Source organism: Panulirus ornatus, chromosome 4 (assembly GCF_036320965.1).
Source record: "Panulirus ornatus isolate Po-2019 chromosome 4, ASM3632096v1, whole genome shotgun sequence".
NCBI classification, from domain to species: Eukaryota; Metazoa; Arthropoda; class Malacostraca; order Decapoda; family Palinuridae; genus Panulirus; species Panulirus ornatus.
Window position 1 is genome coordinate 88,901,361 of NC_092227.1, and position 12,464 is coordinate 88,913,824.

General features: G+C 45.2%; 1 protein-coding gene across 1 annotated transcript in view; it reads right to left on the bottom strand.

Annotated features, from left to right (window-relative positions):
• Nucleotides 1-287: 287 nt before the first annotated feature.
• LOC139764629 (uncharacterized) overlaps nucleotides 288-12,464 on the bottom strand; it is a 33,254-nt gene continuing 21,077 nt past the window's right edge. Inside the window, exons 7-12 of the mRNA XM_071691482.1 lie at nucleotides 6,004-6,117; nucleotides 5,555-5,695; nucleotides 2,765-2,951; nucleotides 2,508-2,605; nucleotides 1,703-1,886; nucleotides 288-1,224 (exon numbers count right to left, since the gene is read on the bottom strand). Coding sequence (XP_071547583.1) covers nucleotides 1,079-1,224; nucleotides 1,703-1,886; nucleotides 2,508-2,605; nucleotides 2,765-2,951; nucleotides 5,555-5,695; nucleotides 6,004-6,117 — 870 coding nt within the window. The 3' untranslated portion in view covers nucleotides 288-1,078. The remainder of the gene's footprint in view (nucleotides 1,225-1,702; nucleotides 1,887-2,507; nucleotides 2,606-2,764; nucleotides 2,952-5,554; nucleotides 5,696-6,003; nucleotides 6,118-12,464) is intronic.

Below are 12,464 nucleotides of genomic sequence, written 5' to 3' on the forward strand. Positions count from 1 at the left end.
AATGTGGTCAGCATTCAGCTATATAAGATGTAAGATAGTGGTGAAAGATCGATAGACAGATCCCCACGAGCGTAGAACTCTCTCTCTGTGCAGGAAAAATGGGTAATTATATCCCACTTGGTTCTATGGTCAAAGGTTAATTAACTGATTCAGTTTGTATCTTTACATATTTCACTTGTGAATAATATAATTTCTGACCAATTTTTGTTATTCGTTCTAAGCAGTCTGACGCCGAAGATATTCATTTGTTATGGATAACATTGAACACATGAAAAGAAAATTTCGGGTTGATTTAAGTTTTATTAGTAATGTATGGAGAATAAGACGACATAGAGCTACATGTAGGTGGACGTGGGAAGGACATACGACACAAGACCTGATGGTGTATGACGAGGCTACCTGCTGGAGGACAGTACTAGTATGGTACAGGATAATCCAGCAGATATCTCGTACATATATACTTACACAAGTTTAACTCTATGTGCCACGGCTGCAGCAGTATGTGAGGATAGAAGGTCATGTACATACCAAGGCTGGTGTTATGAATGTATATATATAGTGTCATTGATCAGCAATCCATGAGTACATGTGGTTGTACGGACGTGCATAACGTGTGTGTGTGTGTGTGTGTGTTTGTGTGTGTGTGAAGATTTCTAAATCAGGAAATGATAACGACCAGTGACGACTCTTTGATGTGTATATTCTAATACGTGAAAATGTTATAAAAATGTACACCAATGTATATATGTATACTTGTGTATATGTACACAGATGTATATATGTATACTTGTGTATATGTACATAGATGTATATATGTATTCGTGATGTAGACCTAAGCTGTGTCCCTGATGGTAGTGAGGAGCTGGTGTGGCCCTAACCCAGGTCCCTGATGGTAGTGAGGAACTGGTGTGGCCCTAACCCAGGTCCCTGATGGTAGTGAGGAACTGGTGTGGCCCTAACCCAGGTCCCTGATGGTAGTGAGAAACTGGTGTGGCCCTAACCCAGGTCCCTGATGGTAGTGAGGATCTGGTGTGGCCCTAACCCAGGTCCCTGATGGTAGTGAGGAACTGGTGTGGCCCTAACCCAGGTCCCTGATGGTAGTGAGGAGCTGGTGCAGTTGTTGGTCGAGGGTGACGCCCTCCAGTCGCTCGTCCAGCTGCTTGAAGTCCAGCTGCTCCACCAGGTCTCGAGGTTCGACCTGGACGTCAGGCGCTGCGAGAAGCTCTGAGGACGACGTAACAAGTCATGACAGACAGTATATGTTGAAAGGTCATAGTGGGGCAGGGGTCATGGCTGGGCAGGGGTCATGGCTGGGCAGGGGTCATGGCTGGGAAGGGGTCATGGCGTGGCATGGTTCATGGTGGGGCAGAGGTCATGGTGGGGCAGGGGTCATGGTGGGGCAGAGGTCATGGTGGGGCAGAGGTCATGGTGGGGCAGAGGTCATGGTGGGGCAGAGGTTGGACAGGTTGATCATATGAGGGAAGATCAGTAGGACAAGTCGTTGTTTACATCATGCACGTCGGGACTTACAATAACTTACCCGTCACCATAGCAATCCTGGGGTAACTTACCACCCGTAAACTACATGCGAAGATGACCTACGTGTGAGGAAGACTACGTGTGAGGAAGACTACGTGTGAGGAAGACTACGTGTGAGGAAGACTACGTGTGAGGAAGACTCTACGTGTGAGGAAGAACTCACCATAACAGAAGAGTCTCTCAGCGAAGGCAGAGATGAGGATGAAGTAGTCCCGGTCGAGAGCGAGGTCAGGCAGGGTCACGAGGGCCGACAGCCTGGTCAGCTGCTCCTTCGTCACACTCCCTCCCAGGGCGTTGCCAAGGGCCTCCCCGAAGTCGGATGTCAGCATCCTCTCCACCCGGATGCTCTGACCAACCCAAGAACAGGTTTATGTAGACTGTGGTGTTGATATGATCACTGTTTAATGATGTCTGGATAGCAACTGTCTATCATCAAAAGTATTTTTGGGGGAGCTGCCAAATTCTACTTACCATATAAAAGATGATTTCCCCGTTCAACACATTTATCATCAATAGATACCTTTTCCCTCTGTGCAACAAGCGTCAATCATCACAATATCCTTTTTTTTTTCGTTCGTTCAACATGATAGAGTTATGCATGTAAACGTACGACTGGTTTCGAAGATTTGGAAAACATTAAGCATTTTCGAAGAAAAAGTTGAAGCGTATCAAAAGATGGTTTTATGAAGTGTACGTTTAACATGGGGGGGAGGGGGGGGGGTGTAGGATGGCATTCAGTGCATTGATGAAGTCTTAGACATTCTACAGAAGTGTTGATGATGACCAATGACCTCATTCCTCTGTGGGAGAGGGTCATTAGGACAGTAATCAGACCTCTAACTTTCCTGAGTCGTGAGGTTAAGCGCCCTCAAGATTTACTCTATCAGCTCTGATATTACTTTCCCTCAGTGGTATTTAAAGGCAACCCTTGCCCATCTCGGGAGAGTATGTGTTATTGACTGACTCACCTCCAGATCACGATGCCTCGTGAAGACCATAGAGTACAGCTGCCGCCGTGAGGTCCTCAGACGCATGTACTTCCTCAGGTAGTCAATCGAGGACATGCCTGACAAGGAAAAAATTATTTCATAACCCAGTCTTTCTTTACTAAGCTCTCGTGAAACATTTCAAAGATTCGAGAATCCGCAGATAATAGGAATTTTAGAGGATTCTCACAGACGGGATCGCCGTAACAGACGTAACAACCACGAACTCCACCACCTACCGAGGAGTCGTGTTATCTGTACTGGCAGAGTGAAAACGGCTGCACGATGAGACGGACTCCGGGGGAGACTAAACCAAAACACCTCCGCCTCAGTGAGTGTCGCACCCCCTACTCCAGGTCCGAGCGCCTCCTGCAACTTGGCCAGCTCTGACCCGTCCTCAGGAGGGTTGTTAGCTCCTAGGAACTCCTAGAACAGTGGGGAGTAAAGGACATTTATTACATGATAAAGCTTCATCACTACAAGTCGCTTACACCGCAGGAAATGAAGCTTGAGCTGAAAATTCACAGCATACGTTTACTTGTTTGATGTTGTGTTATTATTCTAATTTCAATATTGTAAGGCAGTTTATCTGATGGACTGAAGTTGATTAGTTGGTTGGGTTTAACCGCCAGCGACCTATGAGGAAGGTCACTAGGCCTGCAACCCTTGTTTTTGACTTTTGACTGTATAAAGTCCCTATAGGAATATGATGAGCCTATAAGCACTATCTAAACCTATAGGGAAAAAAGTATAAAACAGATGAATAATAGCAACAAGAATAAGAGACTAAACAGATATTGGAATAGAAAGTATGTAAGTAGGGTATTGTGTCAACGTGACTGCAAACACCACCTAACCGTCACAACATCCACTGGTGCAGCTGCCAGAAGGACTGCGAAAACATAGGACTGATTAGAGATAGTCCTTCACCATAGCATGAAACATATAGATAAGTTATGAAACATTATCATCGGCAATTCGTCAGCTGGACATCAAAACGGAACCAGCTCCAAAAACCGAACAACCCCTGCTCCAGGCCAGCAGCATAATGAGCAGACAGACCCGACAACCAGCCCAGAGCAGAAGCAGCCACACCTTGAAGTTAGCCCTGACACAGAGTCGACCCGACGATGCACCTTACATCATCTTGATTATTTCCGTGTCCTCGAGAGAGAAAATCAATTTGTTAATCATATTACGTTATTGCATGAGGGAATCGGGTTGTTGTCTAATTTAGCTGCTAATTCGAGACTTTAGTTTTATGGGTATAAACAACTGCGACACTTTTAGCTGGTGAAAGTAAATCCCCAGTGTAGCAGCCGACGATGAACGATCTAAAATACAACTTGAACCCGCCCGGCCGAAGACTGTGCATCAGGCAAGGTTGCCATATTGCACAATCACAATCATCAGTATGAAGTGAGTGTCTAAGATTTCAAGAGCCCGAAGCTGGTGACAACATTCTTGAACTGCATAACATTAGTGAGGCTTATGTACATATTTTACTGAAAACCAACATAAAGTTGAATCAATTACGATGGAAATCAAATCTTATTTTCAGGTAAAATCCTAGTGTTTTAGCCTCATGTTATGGGGCTGAAAACTTCAGTATTAACTTTAAACGAGACATTACAGTTTTAAACGAGACATTACAGTTTTAAACGAGACATTACAGTTTATTGTCATTTTGAACATCATATCCGTCACACTGCCTCAGTGGTGCGATTAGTCCATCACTGACCACTGAGGTATGACTGCCGTCTCCTGGCGGTACACCTGGTCCTAAGACGGCCGACATGAACCATAACAACGATCTGTCAGGAAGAAAATAAGATCCAATAATGATAACATAAACAACTTCAAGTTTCGTATCGTATAAGATAGCTGAAGCATATGTTACACCTGAAGTGTGTGTTACTGGTGAATCATATGTTACTAGTAAATCGTGTGTTACAACTGAATCATGTATTGGAAAGATGAGATTTATGACACCACGGGGATTGATCCATCCGTAACAAGCAATACGTGTGATTTAGGGACGTACATACAAACCTTAGACAGTACAATCATTCGTTACGTCATGTTGTTACGCCACTCGGTGATACCTTCGTAACACACCCCAGTAACAGTGACCAGAGGTGTAGTTCATCTCGGGTGTCGTGAATCACACCAGGTGAGGCGCTGCACCTGTGACGTGGCTGCAATGTGACCAGATTCTCGGGTTGGCTTCTACAGTAGACTTATATAACGTCAACATGAGTGCTAGCTACTCCAGTGTTCTATCTGTATTTGGGAATCGAATAAGCTGTGATTTATTGTCTTCATCCCTTTGTTTTGTTATGTGATTTCGCGGTAGCGTGACACGAATGACGTATGTATGATATACACGTAAATTTGGGATCATCATGCTAATCATTAACTTGTGTGACGTCATGTGTATAGCCGTAAACTTCGAGCAGCACCGTATGTGTTGATTGACCCGTGTGTTGATCGTCTTAATGTTGTATGTAAGTTCAGGGATACTTGTACTTATGTGGACTTCTTCAGAATCCGTTTTGGGAGTCTATGAATAACTACTGACTGTATCTGCGAGACTTGAAACACCCTTTAGTTGGCTTTGGGCATCCCACATGACATCCTTGCTTGACACATCACAAACCTGTCAACGATTCATGAGCCAAACGAGACCATATGAGACGAGTGATCTCACGAACGAGAAGAGTGACCTCACGAGCGACACGAGATATCATACCACAGCTGACACGAGCAGAAGGAAGATCTTTAAAACGTGAATGATTTTTTCGCATGATTATATGCGTTTGAGAAAGTCGTGCAAAAAAATGCCATTGCCTTATGTAAATTACCCCTTGAGTTATGCCTATGTTATCAATTACCCTTTGAGTGGTACCTAAGGCTGGTGTAAGGGTAGTTACTCCTTGAGTGGTATTGAAGGTTGACCTTGGTCTAGTATGACAGTGTAGTATACATCATATCATACTAAATACCTTAGATTCGTACACAAGTCGTACCTTTGGGTCGTAAGAGAGAGGGTCGTGAAGTCTGCGGTGAGAGGAGGACGATTTGGACGACCTGGCTGAGGTGGGCTTGGAGGAGTGGGAGCTGCCGGACCTGCGCGAAGACCCAACACGGCTGTCGCCCACCGTCGACACCTGACGCACACCTCCCGGTTAGTCACGGATCAGCCATTCATCATTCATTATTCATTATTCATACATAAGTATTCTTCATTTTCTTCAGAGGAAATGATCATATGTCTGGTAGGAGGGTTAAAATGGCGTCCAGGAGGAGCTTTACAAAGTTATTATGGCTGACTACAGCAGAATGTTGATCTATGGATCTAGGAAATCTTCAGTGTGTGTGTGTGTGTGTGTGTGTGTGTGTGTGTGTGTGTGTGTGTGTGTGTGTGTGTGTGTGTGTTCCTCCCCGCACCACCTGACGTCTCTGGTCTCGACCTTACCGCAGTCTGGCCGGGATCGTCCAGTCCTCCCTCCTCGCCCTTCTTCTTGCCGCCTCTCCGCGGGCGTCGTCTGGCTGGCCGCTTCTCACCGCCCACACCGGAGTCCTCACTATCCTGCAGGAGGGCAGTAGCTCGGGTTAGTCTCCCACACACAACACCCGACCCGACCGGTGTATAGTGACCTCCTAGCCGTGCATGGGTGTCTACCATCAACGTTGAGATCACTATTCTCTGATGATCTTGTGTCAACAAATGCAGGACTAATGTTACTGATTCACTGTTTGGTATAAATACGATCGTAAACCTTTTTTTTTTTTTTTTGTTAGCGGCTCCAGTCACAGAGAAAAGTCTGCATCAAGGCCGGGTTTCATATAAACATGGAAAAGTTAATGAAAGGGAAAAAGAAGAGACGGAAAAGTATTTACGAATTTTGGAGGAAGTGAAACACCCCGTCTTTTGAAAATGTGTCAGGTCATAGTTACTGGGAAAGACATGAGATGGTAGAGAGTTATAAAGCTTCGACGTGTAGGGAAAGAAACAGTTATCAAAACGGGAGCAAAGTGAGGGAGGGAAGCCGAGAGAGAGAAACATATAGATGACGCCCCCATGCCACATCCTGTCAAAAGTTTTCGTTAGGTCAAGGATAACTGCAAAGGATCCCCGTAAATCTCTCGTTGATCATGACCAGACATTAGGTTCTCTTTTAATCTGATATACAATACGATCACTACAACACTTATCGTACGGAAGGATCAATATAACACTTGTCGTATGCATGGATCAAGACAACACCTGTCGTATGGAAGGATCAGTACAACACCTGTCGTATGGAAGATTCAGCACAGTACCTGTCATATGGAAGGATCAATACAACACTTGTCGTATGGAAGGGTCCTTGCAACACCTGTGGTATGGAAAGATCAACACAACACTTGTCATGTGCAGGGATCAATACAACACCTGTCGTATGACAGCATCAACACAACACCTGTCGTACGGAAGGATCAATACAACACCTGTCGTACAGAAGGATCAATGCAACACCTGTCGTACGGAGGGGAGAAGATCCTGTAACGCCTCCGACCATGGTGAGGTAAGAGGAGGGAGGAAGCTGTAGTAATTCCTCTCTGCCCTGATGAGGTGGGAGGCAGCAGTCTTGAACTTGGAGGGTTGTGACCTCTGAGGTATTGGAGGCAGCCGGGGAGGCTGGCCGTCACTACCTCCACCTCCAGAAGTCTTGGGAACCTCACTCGCTGGCAGGTCTCTCAGGCTACGCACGGCAGCTTTCAGTTTCCTCTTCGTCTGGCTGGTGGAGGCGACGGCCGCTGAGGTGTCCTCGGTGGGTTTAACTTCAGGTCTTCCTGTGACGGTCTGGAGGCGGGATGTGACGTCGTACCAGAAGGCTGTGTTACGGCTCAGCGTCACCAGCAGCTGTTCTTTCACACGTCTGTTCTCAGCACTCTTGTGAGATCCTTTGCGCTTTCTTCTCTTCTTTTTTGATGTTTTCGAAGCGACCTCGGCCGAGCTGAGCCTGTCTTTTGTTTTAGGATGTTGCAACCTCAACAGTTCAGCCAGAATGTCAGGTCGAAGAAAATCCATTTTCAACAACTCCGAGTTATTAGCCTCACTGGTCTTCTGGACACGTTTGGTCTTCCTGTTATGTTTTTTGCTTCGTCGTGTCTTTCTGCTGACATTAGAAGGTTTGACGTCATCACCGTCACTGTTCGTGACATCATCACTGCCAGAACTCTCCGTCCAAGAATCATTCACTGGTTCTCTCCGTCTGAGAAGTTCCATAAACTTGTTACGTGCTCGAAGCTCTGGTTTGTTGTGTGGGGAACACCCCAGAGTTGCATCAGTCTGGCCGGCCAGGCCTGAGGAAGGCAGATGGTGTTGCTTCTCACTGTTGGGCGATGACGGTGCTCCCGGGTGACCTCTGGACTTCTCGTCAACACTGTTTAAGTACATGAACGACCGTCCTCCTCCACCCTTGTATGACTGACTGGGACAAATTCCTTGAGCTGGATCGATGCCAACTTTCTCTACGTCAGGGAGAATATAATTCTGTTTTGCTGTCATCTTGCTAAGATCATCTCTACTGCCATTCCTCTGGTGACCTGGACGGGCAGTGGTCAGCTGACGCAAGGGAATATTCGTTGAATGCCTGTTATCTACAGCATTCCGTTTTCCACGATGAGAACTCTGTGGCTGATGATTGAAAACGAAGTTTCGTTGGCAACCACCAGCCATATCTGGGACAGTAAAATGAAGCGAGTTAAGATGTACCACATCAACATCATCCCTGACTGTCCTCCTGCTGGACACCTTCAGTAGACGCGGTCGTGGGTGGATGGTCACCTTGCAAGCCAAGACTTCAAAACAATACAGCGACGGGTAGTGAACACGTCGAGGGGCAGGCCCTCGTGGAACACACCTGACCGTTCTTTTCACACAGCGTCCCGGCATGACTGGGAACCTCCACAGCATCGCGCCGGGAGTCGCGAGTTCTTTTCTGTATATCTGCCACCGATCTGAGGGCCGGGGAGGTCTGGGGACGTGGTGAACCCCTGTGTGTATACTGGGTGGGCGAGAAACATTCTCGAGACGTGTGACGTCAACCTCCTCACATTGCCCGTCTGTTGCTGCAGCATCACACACAAGCTCCGTTGCCTCACTTTCCTTCTGGGTAACTTTTTTGTTGAAAACAATTTTCCACTCCCTCATAGGCATCGGTTTCAGGTGTTTATCATCATTGCCATATAATGGTGAACTTTTCCTGCCTCTGTCACTCGTCCTTACTGTTCCTCTCAGTGTTCCTCCCTCCACCTGAGACAAACCTCTTTTCTTTCCATCTCTTTGGTTTTCGTAATGTTTCGAAGCCTCTGACTTATCACTGTTTTCCAAAATCTTTCCACGACGCACCAAATTGTTTTCCCTTGACAGGTTAAAATTCCGGCCACGACGTTTCCCCAGAGCTGAGAACCGACGGCTGAATCTCTTTGGTGGTAATATGAGTCGATAGTTTACTCCACTCCTGCCACTACGCCTGGACTTCCTCCTCCTGAGCCTGGCAGTGATGAGGGCAGACCTGCGGCAGTAGATCAGAAGACCAGGACGCCTTACAACTCGCCTGATCCTGGCGGGGTCCAGACAGGAGTGCGTCCGATACCTGATCACATGGCGTCCCATCCTCTGTACACTCACACCTACTGATCTCGTCATCTGATTTCGACTTCCATCTTTCCTGCTGTGTTTCTTATGTCCAGATGTCTTAGCTAGACCGAAGATCTCAGTTCCTCTGAAAGACTGTGTCGCTCTATCTTCATCCTTCATTCCACTGGCAGTGTTATCAGCTCTTCTTCCACGAATTCGTGATGTTGACAGTGTTCGATCACCACCCCTCTCTCTGCTCATGTCTGATGGAATCGTCTTCGTGTGATGTATGGCAATCAAGGAAACACTCATGTATGTGGCTCCGTCACTTGTGCATGTAGCTGAGGTCGATGATGGAGGTAGAAACAGTTTTCAAAGAGTGTCAGTTGTTTCGTCGGCTGATGATAAAGCGGCTGTTCCACCTCTCCCACCCAGTCTCTAGTTCATACTGATAGAAAATCGTTCGTACAAACTTGTCATATATGAGCTAAGGACGCAGGCACAGTTGCTAGCAATGACAAGTCCCCCAGCGACCGCATCCGTCAACGTTATCAAGAATTTTGCGGTAAACCTAAGTCACCTTATCAACCTGCTCAGAGGAAATGAAAAGCTGTTAAATGATAAGGAGATAACAAACGGCTGAGGAAGAGGGTGGGTAGAGCGGGAGGCATCGCACCCCGCCAGGGAGGGCAGTGTTGACTTTAGTTATCAGGAGATATTGTCAGTCTCACCTGCCACCTACCTACACACACACACACACACACACACACACACACACACACACACATCTTTTCTTGCTCCACTTACACTCTCTCTCTCTCTCTCCCTATCTCCCTCCATCTACCTTTCCCTTCCTCACTTTCCTCTTCAATATTCGTTCTTGAAATATTCGGCCGGTCATCCTGTAATGTATTCATTCTCGAAAATTGTCCTCTCGTTCATCCTACAATATAAAGAGATAATTGCTTCATAGTTCATCCAAGGAAAAAAAATCAGATTCTTACTTATCCTTGGAAGACAATCGCATTATTCTTTTTAACCTAAGTAAGAATCAGAGTCTTCATCATCCTTGGAAGAGAATTATTTTCTTGTTCATCTCAGTAAGCGAATCATGTTTTAAGCAATGATATACTTACTTTCCTACGTTTTAAGTCAGTAATCGTTCAGTGAATTTAAGTATAACGCAGATTGTAAAGTCTGGCATAAAGTGTGGGATTTCCTTATTTTGTGAATCGTACGTGAGCTCATTACACAATAGTGCATTAACATAATAACGTTCACGTAATGGGTGTCGGCTACAATTACATTAGCCTCTGCAAAAATCTTTTCATTTTCTCTAAGGTCATCAACATTTTCTTTTTTGAGAATTTGACGGAAACATTGGAATATAAACTGTTGATCATCAAGTGATTTTCTAACTTATTTCATTTACCTTTTTTGGAAAGATATCTGAAAGTTTAAACCTATTCATACAGAATTATATATCATGGCATATTTCAAAAGATTCATTGATATTTATACCAACATTATTGTCTAAAAGTTTTTCAATGTTGTTATTTCTGCTATTGTTATTCTATAATTCATTTTAATCCAAGACCTATATCTATAGCGAGCCGAAGGTACATGTTCCACGTTAATATTGCAGTGCCACATATTGTACCAGGTTCCTCTCTGTAAAGTGACCACAACTGAAAAGAGTAATTTTATATAATCTATGTGCTAGCCTTGACGTCACACTCAGATATGTATACTGTATAGGCAGGTGTTACCAGACTCCGCCTGCTCGTATGGAAAGTCACATCTGGTGAGGCTGTAACATTGAGATTACGTTCTCGCTAAGAACTTCTCACTCCAAAGGATTCTACATCCCCCTGCTACTGGAAGTAGAGCGTCTTGGACTACAGGAGCCTTAAGAAAGGTCTTGGGTAACACCAAGACTCACAGAAATTGGTCCTGTGATAAATGCAATATAAAAAAAAAAAAATCTGTATACGTGTTTTGACAGATAAACCCGGGTCATGATTCTCTAACCAATCCTCAGTGGACAAGGAAGTCAAATTGGCCATTCCGTTTGAAAGAGGGACGCTATACAATATTTTTTACCCTCTGCAGTTCTTTATTCTTTTTGGGTTTCCAAGTCCCATTTAGCTTACCAATTACAGTAAATATATATATATATATATATATATATATATATATATATATATATATATATATATATATATATATATATATATATTTTTTTTTTTTTTTTTTTTTTTTTTTTCTTTGTCGCTGTCTCCCGCGTTTGCGAGGTAGCGCAAGGAAACAGACGAAAGAAATGGCCCAACCCACCCCCATACACATGTATATACATACGTCCACACACGCAAATATACATACCTACACAGCTTTCCATGGTTTACCCCAGACGCTTCACATGCCTTGATTCAATCCACTGACAGCACGTCAACCCCGGTATACCACATCGCTCCAATTCACTCTATTCCTTGCCCTCCTTTCACCCTCCTGCATGTTCAGGCCCCGATCACACAAAATCTTTTTCACTCCATCTTTCCACCTCCAATTTGGTCTCCCTCTTCTCCTCGTTCCCTCCACCTCCGACACATATATTCTCTTGGTCAATCTTTCCCCACTCATTCTCTCCATGTGCCCAAACCATTTCAAAACACCCTCTTCTGCTCTCTCAACCACGCTCTTTTTATTTCCACACATCTCTCTTACCCTTACGTTACTTACTCGATCAAACCACCTCACACCACACATTGTCCTCAAACATCTCATTTCCAGCACATCCATCCTCCTGCGCACAACTCTATCCATAGCCCACGCCTCGCAACCATACAACATTGTTGGAACCACTATTCCTTCAAACATATATATTTTCCGCTGTCTCCCGCGTTTGCGAGGCAGCGCAAGGAAACAGACGAAAGAAAATGGCCCAACCCACCCCCTACACATGTATATACATACGTCCACACACGCAAATATACATACCAACACAGCTTTCCATGGTTTACCCCAGACGCTTCACATGCCCTGATTCAATCCACTGACAGCACGTCAACCCCGGTATACCACATCGATCCAATTCACTCTATTCCTTGCCCTCCTTTCACCCTCCTGCATGTTCAGGCCCCGATCACACAAAATCTTTTTCACTCCATCTTTCCACCTCCAATTTGGTCTCCCACTTCTCCTCGTTCCCTCCACCTCCGACACATATATCCTCTTGGTCAATCTTTCCTCACTCATTCTCTCCATGTGCCCAAACCATTTCAAAACACCCTCTTCTGCTCTCTCAACCA